This window comes from Phascolarctos cinereus, unplaced genomic scaffold (genome assembly GCF_003287225.1).
Source record: "Phascolarctos cinereus isolate Bilbo 61053 unplaced genomic scaffold, phaCin_HiC Scaffold_5;HRSCAF=322, whole genome shotgun sequence".
In the NCBI taxonomy this organism is placed as follows: Eukaryota; Metazoa; Chordata; class Mammalia; order Diprotodontia; family Phascolarctidae; genus Phascolarctos; species Phascolarctos cinereus.
In genome coordinates this window covers 119,466,974-119,493,945 of record NW_027555958.1, presented here as the reverse complement: position 1 = coordinate 119,493,945, position 26,972 = coordinate 119,466,974, and the positions used below count along the sequence as shown (strand labels likewise).

The window sequence follows — 26,972 nt, the reverse complement described above, 5'->3', positions numbered from 1 at the left end:
TCCCATTTTTCCCCTAGGCCCTGTGGTTTTTATTGTGCAATTTTGCATAGTACAGTAATTTTTAGGAACACATGTCATGTTATAGCAGAAATGACTATATTATATTTGCATATTGGTATATGCACCACTATCAGTAGGAGCACACAAAACTTCTACCATGTTAGCTCACTGTGGCAGGTGACCTTGGGTTTTCAAAATCTAAGCTATGCCTGCAGATTGCAAGCCTTTCCAAGCTAGAAAGGTTTTGAGTTTGGGCTTGGGACCAGACTATCTGTTGTCTTAGTATCAGCCTTGCCACGGTTTATTACCACCAGTCTGTCCTCCATGTGACTGACCAATCACTATAGCCACAGAAATCCACCAAATCCATAAAATACAAAGTGTTCCTCAGTCCTATGAAATACCATTCTACTTCCACAGTGATGGTCAGTCAGCCAATAAACATTTACTAAATGCCTACTACATGTCAGGCACTGTGCTAAGTGCTGGGGACACAAAAAGAAGCAAAAGACAGTACTTCCCTTCAAGGAGCTAACAATCTGATGGGAGAGACAATATGCAAATATGTACAAACAAGTTATATACAGTAGAAACTGGAAATAATTAAGAGAGGAAAAGCACTAGAATTAGGAGGGTTTAGGTAAAGCTTCCTGTAGAAGATGGGATTTTGGCTGGGACTTAAGGGAAGCCAGGAGGCAGAGATGAGGAGGCAGAGCATTCCAGGCATGGGGAACAGTGAGAAAAAAATGGCCAGAGCCAAGAGATGGAGTGTCTTGTTCATAGAAGAGCAAGAAGGCTGGTGTCACTGCATCAAAGAGTACATAGCAGGGAGTAAGGTGTAAGAAGACTGGAAAGTAGGAGAGGACCACATTATAAAGGCCTCTGAACATCAGACAAAGAAGTTTGTATTTGATTCTGAAGTCAATAGACAGCCAGTGGGGTTCGTTGAGTAGGGGTGAGGTTGGGGGGATTTACATAGTCAGACTTATGCTTTAGGAAAATTATAGTGTCATATTAAGGAATAAAGTAAGCTAAAAATCACATAATTTTTAGACCATCTATAAACATTCTTTTCATTATCGATCCCCTTAATAGGGTCTATAGGTATTCATACCTCTGGTGTGAGAGTCTTCTTAATACAAGAATTTTGTTCAGTTATTCAAAATCAACACACATCTAAAAGAACAAAACCAGATCTATATTGACATTTTTGCAATAAATAAAAGTAGAACATATAAAGAAGTACAACTAAACAGAAATTTAAAATTAAATTTAAATCCTCACAAGTTCTCCTTACAGAGGGTTACTAAGGAGAAGTTGGTTGCATTGTGGACCCACAAGAAATAAAAAACACCATTTTATGGGATATTTTGCCCACTTGCCTTATAATACCCATAATTAATGTAACAGACCACCATGAAAATAATGGTAGTTTATGTGCCAATGTTCATGGAAGAACATGAAAAAGTAGAGGAATTCTCTGAAGTACTTAACAAGATTTTCCAGATTCAAGCAACATATACTTTGATACTTCGTGCAAAAGGTACAATAGAGAATAGTAAAAATTATCTTGGAAAAATGTAACTTTGGACAAAGAAATGAAAGAGATTACTGGAAATGTGAAATGGGCAAAAGTAAAAATCATGAATATTACTATCATTCTTTGGGATGTTTAACTGATACAAACAAATGCTCCAATTAGGAGCAAACTCCTTAACAGGGACACAGTGCAGATAAAGGCATCATTGGTTTAAAATACAAATGCATTTGCAAAGCTTTACAGAAGGATTTTACTCTTCACTGTCTTTATCTTTGGAGTCCCTTGCCCGTTATCCTATTGCCAATATTACCTTGCTGAGCCTCACCTTTAGATTACTTTCACCATCCACTGCTTTTGCTCTTACTTACATGCTGCTGAACAAAGCTGGAGAAAATCAGGAAGCCCTACTGCTGATTGACTAGCTGCACTACAAAATCATGCTACTTAATCTCAACTGGGCCCTCAACTATGGCAAGGCAATGCTTTTATACTTCCCTAATTAACTATCCCACTCACTACAGTGGCTTTTTGAACCCTTTTCATCTCTTCTTAAAATTCCCATGGTCTTCCTTCTCATACCCTCTCAGTGGAGAACATTGCCTCATATTTTACTGAAAAAAATTGAGGCCACTTGCTGGAGCTTCCTCTTCTGCCGTCTTCCTCACCTCACATCACTCAAATGCCTTCTGCCACTATCTCCTTCACCCCAGTTATCACACACAAAGAAGTGACCCTTTTCTTTGCCAAGGCAAAACCCTTTACAGGGATCCCATTCCATCCCATCTTCTCCAACAGATTCCTTTATCATATCTACCCTCTCACTTAATCTCTCCCACTCTACTGGCTGTTTCCCTTCTGTTTGCAAACATATTTATGTCTCTCCTGTTCTCTTGATCCATCCAACCCTAACATTCTGTCTTCCCTCACTCAGTCACTCTCTGTCTCTGTCTCTGTGTGTCTCTCTGTCTGTCTCTTTCTCTCTCTGTGTGTCTCTCTCTGTCTGTCTCTCTGTCTGTCTCTCTCTGTCTGTCTTCTCTCTCTCTCTCTCTCTCTCTCTCTCTCTCTCTCTCTCTCTCTCTCTCTCTCTCTCTCTCTCTCCTCCCCTCCCTCCCTCTCTCTCCTTTTGTGGCTAAACTTATTGAGAAGACCATTTTAGAATCACTGTTGCCATTTCCTTTCTCCTCATTCAGTACCTGACAATCTGCAATCTGGCTTCCAACTTCATCATTTAGATGAAAATACTCTCTTAAAAAAAAGAAATGATTTCTCAATTGCCAAATCTAATGGCCTCTTGTCAGTCCTCATCCTTTTTGACATCACTATAGTCTTTGACACTGTCCATAACCCTCTTCTCCTTGATACACTCTTATCTCTAGGTTTTTGCAACATTACTGTATCCTGGTTTTTCTCCTTCTTCTTGGACTTTTTCCCAAGTTCCTTTGATCTCTTGATTGATCTACAATCTTTGATTAAAGGATGCTATACTGGTAGCTCAAAGATACTGAAACCACCAGAGACAGGCCTCTAATACAGTTGGTGAATTGTCTCTAGAAAATTTATAGAAGGGCTTTGAACAAAATCACATGAGATGAAAAGACATGCAAGGAGGTAGGACCTAGAATGATGACATCATGGAATCAGTGAAATATCATGGTGTCTGTTGTTATTTGTCTAATTATCCTAAAAAAGGATCTCAAAAGGAAGTTCAATTTAATTTAGGGTTCTGTTATGTATAATCCATTAACAGAAGGTTCAATATAAATTCTTATAATTGCTTTCCATTGTTTACTTAAAAGTAAAAATCAGAAGATACTTTCTTGATGATTATTCTTCTTTATCAGTACAGGAATTTATTGGTTGATTAACTAATGAAACATATGTATGATAGCCATCTTCTTGAGCCCTGGAATCATCAAGGATGTAAGTAGGAATGATATTCATGGAATTCCAGAAATGGTACTGAATTGATGACTGGTTTGTTGACCAAAAGCAAACAAAACTCACGCTCAATAGGAACAGTGGAGCCAATAACAACCCAATTTCTTTCTCTGTCTGCATAGTTTATGTATGCATGTGTAATCATTTTCTTCCTTATGCATATACACAGGGAACATAGGAAGGATTAAATTCTCATGTATAAAGTCAACTTTCATTATTTAGACACAAAATAATGAGATTGTGCATAAAGTGAAGAGAGATACAAATAACCAGTAAATGGTATTTTTCATTTAAATTTTGGTAATGAAGTCCTAGAATGTTAGAGAACCAATTTGCTCATTTTAGACATAAAGAAACTTTTTTCAACCCCCTCACTTTACGGATGCAGGAACTGAGGCACAGAATTCTCTTGGCCTGCCCTGTTCAAGGTCACATAGCAAGTTCTAGCAAATCTAGAAGTAGAACTCAGATCTCCTAGCTTGTCGTTCAGTACTCTTTTTACTAGATCATACTTTGTTGTTGTTCAGTCATTCAGTTGTGTCCAAACCTTTGTGATCCCATGGGCCATATCACATCAATATTGTCCATGGGATTTTCTTGGCAAAGATACTGGAGTGGTTTGCCATTTCCTTCTCTAGCTTATTTTACAGATGAGGAAACTGAGGCAAACAGGGTTAAATGACTTGCCACCATTGTGTAATGACTTGCACAACTGATAAGCATCTAAGGCCAGATTTGAATTCAGGTATTCCTGACTCCAGGCCCAGTACTCTATCCACTGAGCTACCTAGCTGCCTCCACCACATCATTGTACTACCTCCCATAAAATTTTCCATATTAAAATGATAAAAGGCAACCCACTTGAATTTTGCTTTAATTAATTTTAATTCTAGTTATTTTTAATCAGGAAAGGATTCCTGAAGAAGGATTTTAAGCTAAATTATTATAAAGAGCTAAATTCAAGCCAAGAGGTATTTATGAATTATTGATGAAGGACCTCCTGGACAAAGGGAAAAAAGTCAGGTAGTAACAACTTGGGGAAATATTTAGTTGCTAACAAAAAAAAAATAATATTTTACTCAGGACAAAAGAGACAAAATGAGTGTGCCTGGATGTGCTGGAGAATGCACATAAGAGCACAAACCAAAGTAATGGAATACCTTTAAGCTGATGGAATAGAGTGTATACTTCAAATGTTCAACCGTGAATTCATCAAGGTTTGAGAAGCAATCTGACAATGAACAATACTTGGTCAATAGAGAGAAGATAGACAGACAGATAGATAGATAGATAGATAGATAGATAGATAGATAGATAGATAGATAGATAGTTGTTCAGTCATTTTCAGTCATGTCTGACTCTTCATGTCCATTTGGCATTGTTTTGGTGAAGATACTGTGTGAAAGGATGATACAGTAGACAGACCAGATGAAGAGTACATCTTTGAATATTAGACACCCTTCAGTGAAGTAGAAATGCTATTGAAAGGTTCATCTTAAAAAATTTAAAATACCTGTTTGGCTAAAGGAAAGCAAGCAGTTGGCCATTGATTCAGAATACAGGCACTGTCTCCTCTTCCCTATTTATGTATGAATTACCAGAACACTGGAGGATAATTTTTTTCTCTTTATTGCTTACTGTACGGACCTAGCCCATAAGTGGTAAGAGTTTACCTGTAATACACTACAACAAAAACCCCAAAGTTGGAAAATATTTACTGACCATAGGTATTCATATTCTCCTGACTGTAGCTCATTTTACAGATGAGGAAACTAAGGCAAACAGGGGTAAATGACTTGACATGGGTCACACAGCCAATAAGTGTCTAAGGCTAGATTTGAATTCAGGAAAATGAGTCTCTCTGACTCCAGGCTAGGCATTCTATCCACTTAGCTATGTAGTTGGCTAGATAGATAGATAGTATATGTTAAGTGCTTACTATGTGTCAGGCACTGTACTAAACACTGGAGTTACGTATACAATCAAGGAAGACAATCCCTACCCTCAAGCAATTTATATACAAGTAAGAATCTGGGAAGAGAAGAAAGGTAACCACATAGGGACAAATGAAGATGAAAGATTCTGGGACAAAAGTCAGGTGCAAGTGAAATGACGAATGTCATGGGTCTTTCTTAAAATTATTGTCCTGGGGGAAAGAGAGTCACCAATCAGAAGTAGAGATCCTCACATCAGAGATTTCTCAAGATGGCAATGTGGCTGCTGAAGAGGATGAGTCTAGAAAGTTTCTAATGTATGTCTTATGTGATATAGGTACAGAGTAGAGAAGGCTAAGTGAAAAAAATCGACTTGCTCTCCCTGTTTCTCAAATTATATCTGCAATTGGAGGAAGGCCTTGAGCCACTTCTGCCTCATTCTATTGGAAACAGCAAAGACAATACTCATAAAGGGGATTTAAGCTAATCTGAAGGAAAGGTATTATGTTTGTTCTAGATGGGAAGAAATTCTTCTGCCCTAATCTGTACAGAGAGTATATTTGGTGACGATACATATGTGTATATATGTGTATATGTACATATCCTGTCATCTTCCATATAGACATACTTATATAGACATACTTATATGTACATACACGTGTGTATGTACATATATGTGTATTTGTATGTGCATATATATGCACAGGACATATATACATGAGGCAAACTCAAGTGGCTGATTGGGGCCAAACCATGAAGTAATAAGAACCTAGATTCAGACTGTCTCTCTGACATACACTAGCTGTGCAATCTTTTTCTAACACATGATAGGCACTTAATAAATGCTGAATGAATGACTTAAAATCTTACTGCCCCTGTCAGTGCTGTAAGACTTTAAGTTACATACAAATTGATGCTTTTTATCAGTTGGGGTAAGTTCCACATCAAGAGTTCCCTAGAGAGATGAAATCATAGGTCAGAAACACAAGTAATTTTCAAAGGTTAACATGATTTTCCTCCCCATTTATTAGGGCTATTCACTTAGGTTTCCCAAAGAGACACCTTTTTCTCTTCAGAAGTAAAAGTAATATGGACTTTTCCACTTGCCCTTACCCTTTGCTTTGTCCTGTTTTCCATAAGCTATTATATCTTCTTTAGGAGAGGGTGTGGCTGAGTGAACAAGAGAGTCAAGAAGACCTGGCTGTGTGACCCTGTACATGTCACTGAGTTTTATGGAGATATCTAACTCTTTAAATACAAGAAGTTGCTAGTCTGCATTGGTAGCAGTTCCCTTGCTCAAGAGTTTTCTATACAAATGAAATCCCAAGTCCAGTTCCTGTTCCTCTTTTGGTTCATTATGTGAAATGCTCTATTTAGCCAATATAAAGGATTAAATTATAAATTTAAAGACAATACAAATTTGAAACAAATAGTAAATTCATAATAGAGAAAAATCTGGCTCTCTGCCTCATATTTCTTAGCTCCATGAAGACATCTCTTTTTATAAGATACTTTAACAAAGAACAGTGGCAACCCTAATTTTTTTTCACTGTTGGGTCCTCTACTGCTATTTCTATTGGTTTGGTTATGGAAGAGCCTAAGGGGAACTGAGCAGAACTTTGGAGAAGGGGAAGGATGTCAACTAGGGGGTAGAAGAAAACCTTAGCTGAAAATCAATTTATCAAAAATCAGACCTAAAAGAAATACTATTGTGAGCAAATGTGAATTTTAATAAAAAGTGAAAAGTACAAGCTACAGCACTCTTTCAGAACACTTCAGATGAATTACCATTATGACACTACAGAGGAGCAAAGCTGGTGAAGGCTTTGTAGCTGACTGGAATGTTCAGGGCACACCTTGTTAACTTCATTGTGTTTGTTTCCTACTCTAACATTCCAGTAGAGAGAAAGTCTGGTAGAGTAGAAAGACCACTGGATTTTGAGTTAAAAGACCTGGAAACAAATTCCGATTTCACTTCTTTCCTCCATTTCGTCATCTGTGAAAAGGAGAGAATAGTACTTGTTCTATTTAGCTGAAGGATTGTGTGGACTGCTATCATCATTATTTGCTGGGGACCATTATCATCATCAAAAGTATTTAATAAATGTCTCTTTGTACATAGCACTCTCTAGACCCTATGGTTTGAATTTGGCTTCTTTGGCCTCTGGTGTTAATACCATTCACCTGATGAGTTGGAATATTCGTAGGGTGAGAGAGCATGCACTTGGCAGCATTTTCAAACATTTATCTTCTGTTTTCTAGGAGATGTACGAGTAGGAGGTCAGACAGGGGTTCCTGCGGAACGCCGTGGCTCCTACCCATTCATTGACTTCCGCATTCTTAACAGTGAGTAATTAAACATACCTGGAAAGAAAGAGGTTTTCTGTTAAAAAAAAAATCATAATTTTCCTCTGAACTTCAAAAATCTTCTAATGCTTTCCGTCCCTAACTTCCTTCCTTCTCCATATATCTCCTCCCAACCCAGCCTCTAACTTTATTGTGTCTGTTTCCTACTCTTAACAATAATATTACCCTACCCTAATTCTTAGTTGTTGTGTGGATTAAATAAGATATCAAATGTCAAATTGCTTGAGAAGGTTACAATGCTAAGTAAACATAAGAGATTGGTATTATTACTGCTACTTCCTTGAGCTCCTGGAGAGACTTGAGGCTATTCTCATTTTTAAAATCCTGCAGAGAAGACATTCCATAGCTTTCTTTGATAACGCATCAAACTATTTCACTAATCTGACTTCTCTGTCTGAACTAAATTCTGATATTAAGCCCATGTTTGCTTTCCAGCACCATAGTTGATTTATATAACTCCATACCCACTCACTTCCTTCACTCTGACAACCTCAAAAGTTCTATTTTCTTCTCTCTACTCCCCATCCTACCCCTTCCTTTGGAATTTTGGAATCCTCCTTCCCCCTCTGTTTTTGATTAAGCAATTGGGTTTTCGGCTTTTACTTCATAATTCCATCAGTTGCCGGTTCCATTAGGAACTGGTTACTAATCATAGTTCTACATTTAAATATCATCTTCCTCAAACAACCAACCTTAACTTTCAGCTTGAGGGGAGAAGTAGATACATTTCAAGTTTTGCTTTAACTGGTGCAAAGAAAAAACGAAAGCAATAGCTTACATTTTAATGGGACAGATGACACAAGGAAAACAATATACAAGACAAATACAAAATGAATGGAAAGTAGCTTTTGAGGGAGTAGCACTAGCAGCTGGTAGAAACAGGGAAGTCTTCCATGACTTGGCACTTGAGTCAGTTTTAAAGGAAGCTATGAGCATTCCAAGAATGAGGGAACAGCCAGTACAAAGGTATGGCAATGGGAAACAGTGTCATGTGTGAGAAACAGCAATTAGAACAGCATATATAAATTATTAGGGATGTGGAACCTGCAGTCTCCAGGCTACATGTGGCCTTCTAGATCCTTGGGTGAAGCCTTTTGACTGAGTCCAAGTTTTACAGAAGAAATCCTTCTATTAAAGGGATTTGTTCTGTGAAGTTTGGATGCAGTTAAAGGGCCACACTTGAGGACCTAGAGGGCCATGTATGGCCTCGAGGCAGCAGGTTCCCCACCCCTGGACCAGATCATAGAGCATGAGGAATGGAGAAGGAAAAATGTATTAAGTACCTATCTTCTGTGCCTTAAGAATTTTACAAATATTATCTCATTTGATTCCCACAATAACCTTATGAGGTAGGGGCTCCTATGATGCTGCTTTACAATTGAGAAAACTGAGATTGTGACTTACCCAGGGTCATACAGTTACTAAAGTGTCAGACTAGATTAGAACTTGGGTCTTCTTGACTCCAGCCCAGCACTCTATGCACTCTGCCGCCTTGCTGCCTCCTGTACGTGGAAAGGACAGTAACACAAGAAGACTTGTAAAGGTAGGAAGGGGCTGGTCTGGGTTATGAAGACTTTTAAATGTCAAACAGAGGATTTTGTATTTCATCCTGCAGATAAGAGTCTCTGGAATTATTAAGTAGAGGAATGACAAGGTCAGACCTATGTTTTAGGGGAAATTATTTTGGCAGCTGAATTGAAAAATGGATTGGAGTAGAAAGATATTTGAAGCAGGGAGACCAAAGAAGACTTATCGTGGTAGTCCAAGAGAGAGGTGTCAAGCGCCTCTGGTGTGTGTATGAGTGTAGAGAAGGGAATATATGGGAGAGATGTTGTAAAGAAAAAAATTCCAAGATTCATCAACTGATTGAATAGATGCAGTGAGTGAAGGAGAGTCCACGATGACACGAGGCTGAGAGAGCAAGGGTGCCTGGAAGGATATCAGTGCCTTTGACAGTGGAAGGGAAGTTGGGAAGAGGAAAAGGATTGGTAGGAAAATGATAAATTCTGTTTTGTACCTATTGAATTTGAGATGCCTATGGGACACCCAGTTCTAAATGTTTAACCATCATTTGTGACAGTGGATAAAAGCTTAGTAGGGAACCAAGGCTGCATGTATAAATCTGGGAGTCATTTGCATAGATGTGATCATAGAATGCACAAGAGCTAAGCACAGGACCAGGGAAGAGAGTCTAAAGAGAAAAGAGAAGGCCCAAGAGAGAGCCTTGGAGAGCACCCACAGTTAGTGGGTGAAATGTGGATGAAAGTCCAAAAAAAGTGGCTGAGAAGGAGCTAATCAGGCTGGTAAAAGGAGAACCAAGAGAGAAAGAAAACCAGAAAGAAGAGAACATCCAGGAGGATAAGGCGGCTGACAGGGTCAAATGCTAAATAAAGACCAAGAAGGATGAGCAGCTAGAGAAGGCCATTCGATTTGACAATTAAGAGATTGTTGTTCACTTTAAAGAAGGCAGCTTGAGTTGGACAATGAGTTTAGAGGCCAGATTATAGAAGTTTAAAAGCAAGGGAAAAGAAAGGAATTGGGGAGAACTAATATAAATGGGTTTTTTTTTTCAAGGAGAAGGGAAAGATAGATATAGGATGATAGCTAGGAGATATGATAGTTTCTAATGAGGGATATTTTTTAAAGGATAAAAGAAGTTGAATATATTTCCAAGCAGCAAAGAAGGAACTAATAGACAGAGAATGAAAATTAGAGAGTGGAAGAGATGGTATAAAGTAGTCTGCTGAAAAAGTCAGAAGGGGATGGGATCAAGGATATGTGTAGAATGATGACCTAGTCAAGAAGAAGGGCCATCTCACCATCAGAGACTGAAATGAAGGAAAAGATAGTAAGGGAATGTGAGATGAGAAGAGAGAATAAGCTCTCAGCAAATGGATTCATATGGACTATGTAGTATACAATGACAGAAAATAGTTTTTTGGAATATAAATCAAGTTACAGGTCCACATATTTCTAAGCTATTCATCTTCAAATGAAAAATAAGTGATCTCAGAAGCCTTACATCACTGGAACGGTCTAAGGGACCTAGAATACATGAATAGATTTCAGAGGGTTTCATGAACTTGGGTGGGGAAAAGAAATTATATCTTTATGTTCACTAACCTCTAATTAGAATTTAGCATTTCCTTCAGTTATGAATTTTAAATATATATATTACACATTATGTAATTATATATAATTATATATTACATATACTTATGTGCATTTATGTATGTACATATATGTGCACATACATATGTGTATGCATTTGATTAGGAAGGGGTCAGTAGGTTTCATCAGACTGCCAAAAGATCCATAACATAAAAAAGGTTAAGCCCCCCTGGCCAAGAGAATGGCTGGAATTGGTCATTCCAAAGCCATTTTGAGGAGTAAAAAAGGAGGAGAGAGAAAATAAATTGACAAACACTTCACAAACCATTAGACGTAAAACCAAGCAGTCCTCTTCCTGGTTTTCAAAATTGGCCTGATAACACGTGTAGCAGAATATACTACATGCAATAAATGAAAGAATTGTATAAATCTCCATTATGTACACTATGAGTAGTTGCAAAGCTCTCTGAAATTATTTTCATATTTTGAAATTTAAAAATCAGTCATTGATATTTAAGTCATTTAGTCAAAAGAAATATGGTGATAAAGGTAAAAGGTTATGGATAATCCAATATAAAATACATTCATATGGTAATGTATATTTAATATTATATATGTAATTTGTGTGTGTGTGTGTGTGTGTGTTTGTTATAAGCTTCTAGAGGGCAGGCTTTGGCAGTGCACATGATGATAGCAATGCAGGCTGGCCTACCAGTGACTAATTAGCCAGTGGGCATACACAACCTATTTTCGGATTCTTCAGCTCCTCTCTTCATGCTAAATTTAAATGATGTGTTGAGTGTGGCACAAGTAATAGAAAGTATTTGTTACACCTATTACTTGGTTATTTCAGTTGCCCCATAGAATCTAAGTCCTTGTAACCCCAGTTCACTATGGGTCCCAGTACAAGTAACTGCCTCTATGTGGAAGATGTGTGCCTCTGTGTTGTCTAAGGACAACATATGCGTGAGGATATGTTTGCATCTTTTTTTTCTATGAGATTATAAACTCGATGAGAGCAAGACCATGCTGTTATCATCCTCAAGAGCCCTAATAGGTAACTAGGTGGCAACAATGGATAGAGCACTGGTCCTAGAATCAGGAAGACGTGAGTTCAAATCCAGACTCAGACACTTACTATCTGTGTGACCCTGGGCAAATAACTTAACTTCTCTCTGCCTCAGCTTCCTCATCAATAAAATAGGGATGGTAATAGCACCTACCTCTCAGGGTTGTCATGAGGGTTAACTGAGATAATATCTGTTGGCTCAGCACAATACCTCACACATACATAGTAGGTGCTTCATAAATGCTTATTTCCTTCCTTCCTAATTCAGAGGTCTGTAGTAAAGTGCATCATCCACCTTTGGTTCTTTGTAGAGGTCATTTCCTCCACCTAGGTTGCCCTTCTGCTCCTCTCCAATGACTTTTGTCTCCACCACCTCCTGATACTAGTTCAAAACTAAATCCTTCCAGGAAGCCATCCTTGATTAACCTTTACTCTGATCACTCTTTCACTGCAGTTGAATGTTGATTTAGTACTGTCTTGACTTGAACTCATTTAGGAGGCAGAAAGGTCTTAAGTCTTTTAAGGATCATATTCTGTACAACTTCATTAAAAAGTGTTTTCTGTGCAATTTCAACTAGATTGTCAGGTTCTGAGGAACCCTGTCTTCCATTTCTACAGTTACTAAGCCCCTTCATAGCACCTAGGATGCTGCTCAATCAGTAAATGCTTAAAGTCAGAGAATCTCAGAGATGGAAAGGACTTCAAAGGTCATCCAGTTAGCATCCAATCTGAGTGAAAATCCACTCTGCAACATCTCTAACAAGTGGGAACCCTCTAGACTTTCAAGACTTCCAAAGGCTCTTTCCGCCATCTTGCAGTGCTGCCACCACGATGCATATGAACATCCTGGCAGATGCTCTCAAAAGCATCAACAATGCAGAAAAGCGAGGAAAACGCCAGGTTCTCATTAGGCCATGCTGTAAAGTAATTGTCCGGTTCTTAACTGTGATGATGAAGCATGGTTGCATTGGCAAATTTGAGATCATTGATGATCACAGAGCAGGAAAAATTGTTGTGAACCTCACGGGCAGATTAAACAAGTGTGGTGTAATCAGCCCCAGATTTGATGTTCAATTGAAAGATCTGGAAAGGTGGCAGAATAATCTGCTACCATCCCATCAGTTTGGGTTCATTGTGCTTACAACCTCAGCTGGCATCATGGACCATGAGGAAGCAAGACGAAAACACACAGGAGTAAAAATCCTGGGATTCTTTTTCTAAGGGTGTAAAACATACATACAAATAAAAATGCTCCAATGGAAGAAAAAAAGACTTCCAATGATAGGGAACTCACTAACTCCTAAGACAGTCTGCTCCAGTTAGAAAGCTTTTCCTCATATCTAATCAGAATCTGCTTCTTCACAATTTCCTTTTATTGCTCCTTGGTTCTACCCTTAGTAGCCAAGCAAAATAATTCTAATTTTTCTTCTGAAATCTATCCATCCCCAGCTCCTCTGCAAGACATGTGTTCCAGTACTTTCGCCAACCCAATCATACTTCTTTCCTTGATCCTCTGGTTGGTAATGACATTTCCCCTCATATATCACTTTATTTTATTTCCTTCTAATGCATTTGTCAGGTAATATTATTTGTATAGCTATTTGTTTCTCTCCCTTCCAGAAAACTGTAAGTTGAAGAGAAAGATTGTGAATAAAAAAAAACCTCATATTCCACTCAGCCCAAATCTAATGTGTTGCACACAGTAGGTGCTTAACAAATGTTGGTTGCTGGATATGCTCCATTTCTTAAAAATCCTTCCCAAAATGTGACATCCCAAACTGACCAAAATCATACAGATATGCCTTGACTCATGAGGTCAATAAAACTATTTCATCCCCTGTTCTGGACACTTGAGTTTTTACTAATACAACCTAAACCTTATTAGCTTTTTGGGCTACAACATCATGCTTATTGTATTGACTAATTTTAAGTAGCAAGTTCACTTTTAAAGAAAATTTTTTTCATACTGACAGTTGTTAACTGATTACGTACCCAAAAAGTTTAAATGAAATGGAATTCAAAGGCCTTCAGTTCCTAGCTATTAAGTAATGGGATTAAATGGGATTATCTCTAAGATCGTTTCCAGATCTAAAGTGTTATAGTTCTATGACTCCAAAGTAATTTCCCAAGGTTTGGGTTGTTTTTTTTGAAGGAGGATGATGGCAAAGACAGCACCTAAATCACTGGATTAGCTTCTCAGAGGCATTTTCCCCTCTTTTTCTCACTTCGATCTGTCTTTCTGGCACCTCCCACTTTATTGGCCAATTGGAAGGATTTCCAGTGCATTACGTGAAAAAAACAAAACGATATTTACAACGTAAGTTCCATTATGTTCTACAGGGATAACTGACACCAGGCTATTTGTGCATTTAAGGGATCAGTCTGGCTTTCCATTCACCCTTTGTCAATTTTGGCAAGAGGTATGTGTGTGTTTGTGTATGTGTGTACATTTGTATGTGTGTCTGTGCGCACATGCACATGCGTGCTACTAAAAGCGTCTCTTCTGGTCCCAGACAGCTATGCTTCAGCTGTATTTTATGACATCAATTCTTGACATATGTACTGATGGACAAACCATGTATACTATCCCCTTCAGCTGCATAGCATAGTCTGAACAATGGGCGTCCTTCATGGACAGATGTGGACAAGCAGGACCCAGAACTGAATAAGAGGAAAGAAGCAAGCATTTGAGAAATCATGAAGTATTTTCAAAGAACCCAGATGTTCTCTACAACAAAAACCCCTCTTTTTAAAACCAACTCTCTTCCAGTGGTGCTACATGGCTGGTAATCTTGGAATAAATCAGTCAGTCAATCGACAAGTATTTATTAAGCATCTACTATGTGCTAGATATCATGCCGGGAACTAGGGATACAAAAATAACAAAAATGAAATAATCTCTGCCCTCATGGGCTTTCCATTCTACTGGGGGAGATGATACGTACATAAATAAGCACATACAGAGTAAATGCAAAGTACCTGGGGGAGAGGCACCAGCAGCTGGGGGAACAGGGAAAGCTTCACTCACAAAGTGGTGCTTAAGCAGATTTTTTTAAGGAAAGAAGGGATTCTAAGCAGTGGCTATGAGGTGGGAATGCTTTCTAGACATGGGAGACAGCTAGTACCAAGTCCCAGAGACGGGAAATAAAGCATTACATGTGATGAACAGCAAAAAGGCCAGTTTGAGCAGACTCTATAGTGCACTAAGGGGAGTAATGTATAATAAGGTTGGAAAAGTATGTTGGGGTCTACTTGTGAGGGGCTTTAAAATCCAGACAAAAGGGTTTTTTCTGATCCTAGAGATTATAAGGAGCCATTGGAGTGTAGTGAGCAGGGAAGTGTCTATAATTTAGGGATATTGTTTTGACAGATGTGTGGAAGATGGATGGAAAAAGGGAGAGACTGGAAGCAGGGAAACCAATGAAGAGGCCGTTGCTAGTCCAAGTGAAAAGAGACAAAGGCCTGAACCAGAGAGGTGGCTGTGTGAATAAAGAGAAGTGGATAGGATAGATGCAATATAGGTTATGGGGAAAGAAACGATAAAATTTGGCATAAGGCTAGTCAGTAAGTCAACTAACATTAATTGCCTATACTTGGTGAGTGCTGGAGATACAAAGACCTTTTTTGGAGAAATTAGTGAGTGGGGAGGGGAACCTTCAGTTGAATGGACAACTGTATAGCGCTTAGCAATCAGTACATATATCTAGGACAGAGAATACAATACAGTGGATAATGAGTTGAGCCCAGAATTAAACTGAACAACAGGAGTAAAAGATGTCATCAGAAAAAATATATGATAGGAAAAGAAGATAGAGTGGTCATGTAGGAAGGGATAATAGACAGTCCAAATGCTCAACCGGTATCTTTAGCATGTCAGGAAAAAGCAAGGAAGGCCTCCAGCATGTTGGATAGACCCCCTGGAGTAAAATTATGAGAGAGATTTGAGCAACAGTTATAAAGGATGGGCAGTCACACATGGGTTACCAGCTGCATCATTAGAGCTAACATCTAAACTGATGAGATTGGAGATTCATTTGAGCATTGAGTACTTGAGTATGAACAAGAATCACACAGGATAAGAAAGCATGGATGGATTGCATTATACACCCTAAGAAGCAATACCCACAGAGGACCATAGATTTAGAGCTGGAAAGATATCATCTAATCCAATGTCCTAATTTTCTTTTTTTTTTCCAATGTCCTAATTTTCAAATGAGGAAACTGAGACCTAGAGAAGTTAATTGATATTCCCAAGGTATAATAATAAGCAATAGGTAACACAGACAGGATTGAAACTTGGGATTTCTGACTCCAGATTAGCATCATGCAGCCTTATTAATCAAATTACCAATTGATTAAAACTTTGATCCATCAAAGCCAAGCATGATGTAATAAATGTTAAAGAGTAAAGGCATGGGACATAGGAGACAAAACTGCAATGGATTGTTTTATAATCTGCTAAAACATTTTACAAATACAAATACAAAGCTGTATTGGGGTATAGTATAGTCAGAACAATGACATGATTGGATTCCTTTATTTGTAGGCACCTTAACTCATCTCATTCTAGTGCCTCATTCTGTTAGGGAGATAATGTTGGTTCCCGAAGTTTGTGACATTGGAGCGCAAGATTAGGCAAGAAAATATTTGAGTATGGGCCCTACAAAAGTGCTAGCATCTTATCTGATATAATCTACTAGAGATCGCCTTCCAAGTTGATAACAACCAATTTACCACTAATCTTTGGCACTGGTCATTCAACCAGTTCCAAATTCATATAATTGTACTCTGGCTCAAATGTCTTCAACTGGTTGTAAAGGATCCTCCCAATAGAATGTAAACTCCTTGAGGGCAGAAACTTGCTGAGGACAGAGGGACAGCACAAGAAGTCTGACCATTGTATGATAAATCATTTTGACCACAGAAAATCCATTAAACCCTCTACTAAAATACAGAGGAGTTGTGATCTACTTTGACAGACTGAGTTTTCACACCTTGTGAATCAGATCTTTATACTAAGCAGAAAGCATTTTAAAGGAGAAAAAAGTGTTGGAAGGAGAGCAGGAAAAAGACTGTTGTGGTATTGCTGAAGCAGTGGAACCATTGAAGAAACAAAAGAGTAAACACAATTGTCTGAAAAGCAGGTGAACTTACAGAAGTCACTTCTTGATTTTTGATTCTCTGTCTCCTGACTTAATATAGTTGGCAACAGTGAGCAAATAATGACTACATCGAGATGTTCCCATGACAACCATTTGAGAGCAAGTCAGAGAGATTTCTACTTCCCTAGAAAAGGAAGTGACATACAAAGGAAATATTCCTGATGGGAGCCATCAGGTTGGAGAGAATTAAAGCACCCCTGCTTAGGGCATTAAGGGCCTAAACGTCATTAGCCACTGAGAACCAGAAACTCTAGAACCAGAGAGAGGCTTTGCATCAGTAAGTTAATTGGCTGTTTGGCCCTCCTTGTCAATTTGTTCATCTTGATTTCTGGCTCTCTACTCTTAAAGACTTCAATTGCAAAGGGTAAATTTGGCCCCATAAGTATCAGGGTAATTGTAGTAGTAGCTGCAAAAATCATTTTCCCCCTTATTGTTTTTCCTTCTCATCAAGACATTAGGTTGTTTTTTGTTTGCTCTGTGAGGGAGAAATGACTTAGAGACTGGAGACTGGCTTTTTAAGAAGTATTTATCCAAGACACTTCAGGAAGCTTTGGCTTTTCTTTCTCCTCTTTGGAAATTCAAATAAAATTCATAGCAGAACTGCCATCCAAAAATCACTAAGCACAATGCCAAATATCAGGTAAAAATCCTGACTTTACAAAAGAGGACACCAAAGAAAAGGTAATGTGATTTTTTCTGAGTGTGAATAACTACAAGGTGATGATAACATCACGTTACAGAATTTCTATCAAGATACAGTCCACATACAGTACAGACTTTGCTTCAACCTTTAAAGACAGAACTACATGGAATAATATCATCCTTAATCCCTGCAAGCTATTTTCAGCAGTGCCCTCCAAAATCCTGGTTTGGCTTTCAGGTTAATGTAGTCATCACTAAACTTCAGGTTCAGAAGTATAATTCAACTTAATTAAATCCAGCAAACACTAATTAAGTTAAAATACATAGGAGGCCCTGGGCAAATCACCGGGAATAGAAAACACTAAAACCTGTCCTCAAAGAGTATATGTTCTACTGGAGGAATACAAACATGCACCTAAATATAATTTCATCCCATTCCATTCAACAAAGATTTGCTAAGCACCTACTATATGCAAAGCATTATATTGGGCAGTGGGTATACCAACATAAAAATGAAGCAGTCCTTCCCTTAAGGAGGTATGATTCATCGTACAATGATCACACTTCTGATGTTGTCTCTCTGTCCTTAGCAAGTTCCTGACCTCAAGAAATTTACATTTTATTAGGGGAATCATTTACAACCAGATGAAGACATTTGAGCCAGAGTACAATTATATGAATCCAGAATTGGTTGAATGACCAGACCAAAGATTAGTAGTAAATTAGTTGTTACCCGCCTGGAAGGAGATCTCTAGTAGAGTACCATGGAATTATATCACATACGTAAAAATATAAAGTTTATACAAAAGACAAGAAAGTAATTTCAAGATATAGGAGAATGAATGGAGAGGAATTTTTTAAAAAGGCCTCACAATAAGTGGAACCTGAGCCATGTTTTAAAAGAAAATAGAGATCCATCCTACAAGGTAAAGATGAGGGAAGACAAAGAGAGAGGTGAGAGAAAGAGACAGACAGACAACAAGGGAAAGAGAGAGACAGAGACAGAGGAGAGAGAGAGAATATTCAGGAAATGGAAAAAGTCCTGTGCAACAACAGGAAAGTGGGACAGAAAGGGAAGTAATATGAAATAAAACTGAAAAGGTAGGAGCCATGTTGTGGCAGGCAGCTTGTAAGCTCATTACAAACAAGGAAGTATACAGAGGAAGCCGTGTACAGAATGTCATAAAACGGGTCAGGAAACTACAGCCCACAGGGCGAATCCATATTGTATTTAAATTGCATTTTAAAATGTAAAAACCACTGTTAGCTCACGGGCTATGCAAAAGAAAAGGTAGCAGGCCAGATTTGGCCCTCCAGCTGTAGTTTGCTGACCCTTGTCATAAAAGAAGCGTAGGAATGAAAAAAAAATGGCACAGTGAAATTGCAAAAGTGAAGAAAAACCAATGCACATCCTGTATGTTATCAAGGAAGCCACACCTCCTCCTCTGAAAGCTTGGTGGATCGCCTGTCATAAATTTATGGGAGGAGATGGTCAAGAGCTGCATGGATTGGTAGGCATGGATGGGAGGCAAGCTATATTATCAGAGGGAGCAACCAAATAATTAAGATCCCAGATCTATTTGGAGTATCAGAACATTGGAATTGCTTAGAAACCCTAGCTTAAAGATAAATGTAAGCCTAAGATCTACAACAAAATCCTATATTCACCCTTGTATCCTCAGTTTGAGAAACAACGTGAAATAGGAGATAGAAAGCTGGTCTCAGATTCAGGGGAAAAAAAACAGTGGGACAATGAGGTGACACAGTGGATAGAGTACTGACCCTAGAGTCAGGAGGACCTCAGTTCAAATCTGACCTCAGACACTTACTAGCTGTGTGACCCTGGACAAGTCACTTAACCCCAATTACCTCCCTCCAAAAAAATTTTTTTTAAAGATTCAGGAAGACCTGGGTTCAAGTCCTACCTCTGGTCACCTACTATATATGTAACTGGAGAGAGGTAATTTAGACTATTGGTCCTCTAGCCAACTTTTTTTAAGTCTGTAAATTGAAAAGAAGGTGTTGATTTTCATTGGAAATTCCTCAAAGGGAGCATCCTGTGGCCATGAAATCACACATATAGTTAAAGACAAAAAGAAAACCCTTGGTCAGCCAGTCTGTAAACATTAAGCATCTACTATGTGCAAGGCATTATGCTAAGAACTGAGAATACCAAGAAAGGTCAAAGAAAGCCCCGCTCTTGAGGAGTTTATCATCTAATGTGGGAGACAGCATGCAAACAACTATGGGTGAAGAAGTTAACTACGGGATAAATTGGATATACTCAGCAGTGAGAAGGAACTAGTAATATGGCAGATCAGGAAAGGCTTCCTGTAGAAGGTAAGGCTTTCTCTGGGACTTAGAGGAAGCCAAGATGAAAAGGGAGGTTTCACAAGGGACAACCAGTGTAAATAAGGTCAGGGGATAGAGTGTCTTGTTCTAGGAATAGCAGGAGAGCAATATCTTGGATTGCAAAGTACATGGGGAGGTATAAGGTGTGAGGCTGGAAGGGAAGGGTGAAGGGTGTGAAAGGGGAAGGTTATTTGTTTTTGAATACCAAACAGAGGATTTTATATTTGATCTTGTAGGTGATAAGGAACTGCTGGATTTTATTGAAAAAAGGATATAACATGGTCCGGCCTGTGCTTTAGAAAAATAACTTTGGAATCTAAGTGGAAGATAAACTGGACTGGGGAGAGACAAGACACAGAAACCATCCAACAGGCAATTGCAATAATCCAGTCATGAGGTGATGAAGGCCTGCACCTGGGCACAGAAAAGAGAAAGGGAAACATATAGAACAGATGTTACAAAGATAAAATCAACAGGCCTTGGCAATACACTGGATATGGGCTTAAGAGAGAGCAAGAAGTCAGGGATAGCTTTTAGTATGTAAGCCTGTGTGATGGGGATGATGGCAGTATCCTTGATGAGTAATTGGGAAGTTAGAAAGACATGAGCATATGAGGGGAAAGAAAATAAGTTCAGTTTTGGTCACATTGAATTTAAAATATCTACAGGACATACAGTCTGAGATGTCTCTTTCTCTTAGGAAGTGCTATCAACATGGTCTTTGAAACTAGCCCAAAGTATATATTTAAGAAGTTTTCAGAAAGCATTTGTGATATCCATCTATTTAAGTCTTCTGCCAAATAGTTTGCCAATGAAGACAGCATTGTGTTTTATGTAACAATGGAAACCTCAAAATAATATCAACGGCTAGATTGAACCAAGAGCTTTCATGACTCTTAAGGGTGAAATTGACATAGTTGTGAGATTTACCAGCTACTTATTCTCTTTGGCAAAAAAAACAAACAAAAAAACACTAGAATTTACAGATTCCATGATGAACTATGCATTCTGTTCTATAAAATGGTTAAAAATCAAACACTCTGCCATAAGAGGAACACAGTGAGCTTGATTACTACCTAAACACAGTACAATATGGGGGTTTTTCCGAAGTGCAGCATTTGATGGATATAACCTGGACCTAGTCGGAATCATCCTGGGATGGAGCATTTGGGCAGAGGAGTTGGAGAATTAAAATGGCAAGCAGTGCTCTCTTAATTGAAACTACTAGTGAGTCATTAAGCTGAAACAGCTTGAGTTTGTGAAATAAAATAAGATTCATCCTCCTACAGTGACTCTGTTACGGTATATGCCTTGACTGAATTCATCGTTGTTTGTTTGTTTTTAAGAAAGATAAAAGGGATTTCCTTAATTTGTCACCCTAGTTTCAGACTCTCTAGAAAATGTAAAAAGCATGTATAGTGATCATCAACCTAACTTATAAATTAAAAGAGAAAGTTTTCCCTTTTTTATCTCTATACACACTGCCAGTTGAGAATAAAATTAAAAAGGTAATGTTATCCTTCCAACTAGCAAGGCAAATTAACTTGGGCACCGTTACAATTTATTACTTAAGAGTAACTTTGGCAATGGTGGAGGGACATTAGGATAAGGTGGCACCAATGACTAAGGAATCCCCACAGGAGGGGTGACTGATGTCATTACATTTAACAGCAGCAAAAGCTCTAAGGCAAAGTGTTGGGGGGGGGGGTTTAACAAGTGTTTATTAAAAGCCCATTATATGACAAGCCATATATTAAGTACATTTTACTAATATTATCTCATTTGATCCTCAACAATCCTGGGAGGTAGGTGCTATTATGATCCCATTTTTATAGATGAGGGAACTGAGCCATGCAGAGGTTAAGTGATTTGCCCAGGCTTATACAACTAGTAAGTGTCTGAAGCTGAATTTGAACTTAGGTCTTCATAATTACAAGTCCAGGGTACTTGTATCCACCGCACCACCTAATTGCCTCTTTTAAATATTTCCAATCAAAATGCCTATTTTCAGATAGGGACACCCATAAGTCAGGACTACTTTAGGACATCTAACTCCTGCTGGTGGCCTGCCAGCAGTATGCTTGGACTGTGATTGAAGGTCACAGGGTCATGATTTTGGGGAAAAAGCATGTGAGGCTATGACCTCTGGTTTTTATGGCATCATGGTTTCCAATGCAGTTTCTAAGGACTCGGATCCCTGTGGACAAAGTCAGAAAACTTGCAGTCAGAAGCCCTCCTCCTGGTACTATAACTCCTAGATATGTGATAATAATTATCTTCTAGAACCCATTTCATCAGTTATGAAATAGGAATAATAATGATTATACTAGCTACCTCATAGGGCTACTGTGAGAATCAAGTGAAAAGTACACGATAATGAAAGGGGTTTTTTTTGATCAATGAAGTCCTACTCTACTGTCCAATCATGTTGTACAAAAAAGGTCCTAGGTTCCTAAAGTCTTAAGCCAACAGAGTTTGGGCCTCTGCCTACCAATGTGGTTTAGGGGGAAATCATTGGATATAGAGTCAGGCGACATTGGTTCCAATTTCCAAGTTTGCTGTTTACTACCTTGGTTGATCTTGGACAAATCCCCTGATCTCTCTAGGCTTCACTTTCCTCACCCACAAAATGAGTTTTCAACTAAAAGATTTGGATGCTAGGGTGGAAACAATGGGAATCTTGGGAAGAAGTGTCCATTACATGTTAGTATATGTGAAAGAGGAGAAGAAAGCTTTACAGAATTTGACATATACCCTAGTTTTGAGCAGAGCAGATTTTAAAGAGTTCAGAGAAAGGATAGGTAACTAAAAAATGAAATTAAAATCTATAGTGGACATCAGCAAAGGAGGAAGGGGAAGCTCTCAAGAATGACATTTTGAAGTCCAGTGAGGAGGAAAAGAGTTGTTTAAATGATATGAATAAGAAAATGATCCGGGAGACATCTTATCTCTCCACCTGAGATTTTTAAAAGATACGTACAGAAGATGAAAGCAGGACATGTAATAGAAATGAGTACAAATATATGACCCAGTCATAAAACTCAGAACAAGCCAAGACTGAGAGGGAAAACTAAAGACAACTAAAATGATGGGGTTTAGCTCTATTGGGAAAAAGAGGATAAAAGAAGGAATAGGGTGACACCCAGGGTGAATGGGACTATGGCTAAGTGATGATAAAGAATAGGTAGAGCCACTCAGCATTTACTTTGTTTCTGTATTCTTTACAAAGAGAATGATCTTTGGACTGGCAAAGATGGGGGAAATGGCTAATAGAGAATTGATCTACCCAAGATAGTTGGGAAAATAATAAGAGCATGTCACCACCTTTGATGAGTTTAAGTCACCAGGTCTAAGTGAACTACATCTGTTAAAAAGAACTTTTCAGATACAATTGTTGATCCACTGACAATGACCTTTGAAAGATCAGAATAGTAGAAATACTACAGCACAGTTGGCAGGCAAATATTGTCTTAATTTTCAAAAAGGGGAGACAAATAGCCTTCCTAACAAGAAGAGCAATCCAAAGGTAGTAATATTGATTAATATTTATATAGTACTTGGAAGTTTGCAAAGCATTTTTTGTATATTATCTCATTTTATACTTACAACTGAGTAAGGTAGGTGCTATTATCTCTTCTTTACAGATGAAGAAACTGAGACTGAGAGAAGTTATATTAGCTGTTTTAAGTCACATAGCTAATAAGTGTTTGAGGTAGAATTCAAATGCATTCCTTCCTGACACCATCTTGTGCTCTATCTACAACATCATGCTGCCTAAAGATGAGATGCCTAAGGAGGTCATTGGTTATCCCCTCACTGAAGACCTTCCAAATTGAGGATAGATAACCACTTGTCCATTAGATGGGATTATTTTTCAAGTAGAGATTGAACTAGATAACTCTGAGGTCCCTCCAAAAATGTAGATTCTGCACTTCCTAGATCTCCAAAGAGCCCTTCGAGTTCTAAATCATATAATAGCCTAGGTCCTATCAAGCTGTAAAGGCTTTGAATTTGATTTGCTTTGTTTTTTGGCTAGGCAATGGGATTAAGTGACTTGCCCAGGGTCACACAGCTAGTGTTATATGTCTGAGGCCAGATTTGAACTCAGGTCCTTCTGAATCCAGGGCCAGTGCTCTATCCACTGCGCCACCTAGCTGCCCCAAGGCTTTGAATTTGAAATGCCATTAGTTTATGTGTCTCTTGTTCAAGAGCCAGACTACATTTGAAAAATGTTCATCATTACAGGGTTTACCACTTGAATTTTTTCAACCATATTAGTAACCACATTCCAGAATGGACCACATTCAATCACATTTCATGAAGACTGTTAGGGTGCAGAAAGATTGTTATCTGAATCAGTGGAAGGAATATACACACTAACAAAATCATGAATCCTCTAAAATTAAGTGTTACTACCCTCTATCTTCCACAGGGCTGCTAATTCCGTGTTATTTCCATCTCTAATTCTATAGTAGCTCTGTCCTCCTGTTGACTCCAAGGTCCAGACCACCATGTTACCTAAGGCTGGCATTGCCATGATTTTCCACCTCTCTATACCACTTCAGTAGCCTCAGTGCTATGCTGTGTGTGTGTGTGTGTGTGTGTGTGTGTGGTGTGTGTGTGTGTGTGTGTGTGTGTGGCAATTAGGATTAAGTAACTTGCCCTGAGTCACACAGTTTAGTAAGTGTTAAGTGTCTGAGGCCAAATTAGAATTCAGATCCTCCTGACTCCAGGGCCAGTGCTCTATCTGCTTATGCTTTGGGGATAGGAGAAAGAACATCTCTTCTCCAAGTTCTAAATCATCTTCCTACACGCCCTGGAATAGATAATAAAACTGGATTTCCACGTTAGAGTTCTAACGTAACCAAGGTGGAAATAATAACTCTTCCTCCAGAACAGCCAGAAAATTTCACTAAGCCCAAAGAAAAGGGCCTAAACTGAGTAAGAGATTAGATCAATGATGAAAATCTTCCTAAATATGACAAATAATGAAAATGGAATCTCATTCCCCGGAGATTGTTGAAGTTAGAAAAGCTGTGTCTGTCCAGTGTGGTTTATGTGATAACTCACCTATAGAAGCAAAAGGGGAAAAAAGAATCAGAAAAAAGATTCCACATGCGTGCTAAAGTGTATACTCACAGTTATTTCCCCTTGCCCTCCTATACTCTAGTCCACCAAAAGGCAGCCACCTTGCTAAAAGAAGATAGATCAGCATCACCTGCTGCCAATGAAGGGAGCCACGTGCCTTTCCCTTTCCTACTCCTCATTGCACGTTGACCTATTCTCAACAGGCACAAGGACGGATGCCCACTATCAGCTGGATGCTAACTCCTATATCTCTACCTCTGCTGCAGGTATCCCAGATTCTCACTCTAATCCTTGGACACATTATCCTCTTGGTAGGAGACTCACAAGGTCCCCCAGGACTCTAATACTTACCATCTGTTCTGCTCCTTTCCCTGGTCTCTCCATCTGCTATGCAATAAATATGAATGTGGATCCTTTTTGATGTGTTATCTCCCCCATCAGAACATGAGCCTTGAGAACAGGGACTGTGATGATTTTTTCTTTGTATCCACAGCACTTAGCACAGTGCTTTGGATTTAGTAAGTACTTAATAAATACTTTTATCCTATTCCATTCCATTAAAAAGTCTATAAAAATTTACAACCTCCCTTATTGCTGATTATTGCTCCTTAGGCCAAATGGTGGAGTGTAGCTCAAGTTTATCTTAAATACTCTCCTAATTCTTCTTTTGGAACTCTTCCCTGCATTATTAGGATTCAGTTCTTTTGTAATGCCTACAATAGACTTTTGCATTTCAACAACCTTACTCCCAAGGAGTCACAGACTCTTAGAATGGGAGGGGACCTTAGAGGCTACCCAGTCCATCCCATACCCATACAAGAATCCTTACTACAACATATCTTAGTTCCTCTCCTCCTATTCAAATCTGAGCTCAGCTAATTGTCTACTATGCACATCAAAGACATATAAACATATGTACTAGTGGACCAACTAAATGAACTACTATCCAACTACTTGTCATGATCTGAGTAATACATACACACATACATACATACATACATATATACATACATACATACATATATATATACATACATACATATATATATATATATATATAACACATGTGTGGATCTCTCATTGTTTTTTTCCCTATATGGATGACTAGGCTGACCCATTTTGATTGGTCATGGATCTCACGGAGATGACCTTGTAATATATCAAGGGCTCGATGTGATCAATATCATGCCATCTACAAAAAAAAAGGAGCATTTGGAGAACATCACCACCATCTCTAATGGATTCCTTTGCCATTCAAACTTTGGTTTGATTCATGCCAGAGGATCATTTGGAAAAAATTATTTGTGTGATAGTATCTATCAAGGAATCTTAATATGATTTTAACATGTGTAGGACATACCATATTTGAGACGAGTCTTTAAGGCTCCTTTTTACTCTTTTAAGTGTCTTCTAACAAGTCAAGGCCAGGGGGTTGGCTCCTCCTTCTGTCGGTGCTCATTCTTTCCAATGCAGAAATTGCCCTCGTAAGTTGTCATTGACCCAATATGGTACAATAGTGATCCCAAAAGGGACATATCCAGTCTTGTGTCACCTATTCTCAAGAGATAAAACAAAAGAGACAGTCAGGATCACAAAGCCAGGTTTAGACCTGCCCAAGTCTACACATGTGCTTTAGTTACCACGAGTTTGTAGTTGGCAACTAGTGTCCATACTTAACCTCTTCCCCAACACATATCTCCAGAGATAGACTCCAATAATACTAACATAATGTGCAAACAAGTAGAGAAGTATGAGGTTAAGAGAGAATC

General features: G+C 38.5%; 1 protein-coding gene and 1 pseudogene across 2 annotated transcripts in view; both read left to right on the top strand.

The window, feature by feature from the left end:
- The window catches only part of PDE7B (phosphodiesterase 7B), a 462,623-nt gene that overhangs the window by 349,776 nt on the left and 85,875 nt on the right, over positions 1-26,972 (top strand). For both annotated transcript variants that reach the window (XM_020987127.2, XM_020987130.2), the window contains one exon: positions 7,675-7,758. In XM_020987127.2, coding sequence (XP_020842786.1) covers positions 7,675-7,758 — 84 coding nt within the window. The remainder of the gene's footprint in view (positions 1-7,674; positions 7,759-26,972) is intronic.
- On the top strand, positions 12,791-13,229 carry LOC110208917 (small ribosomal subunit protein uS8 pseudogene; annotated as a pseudogene).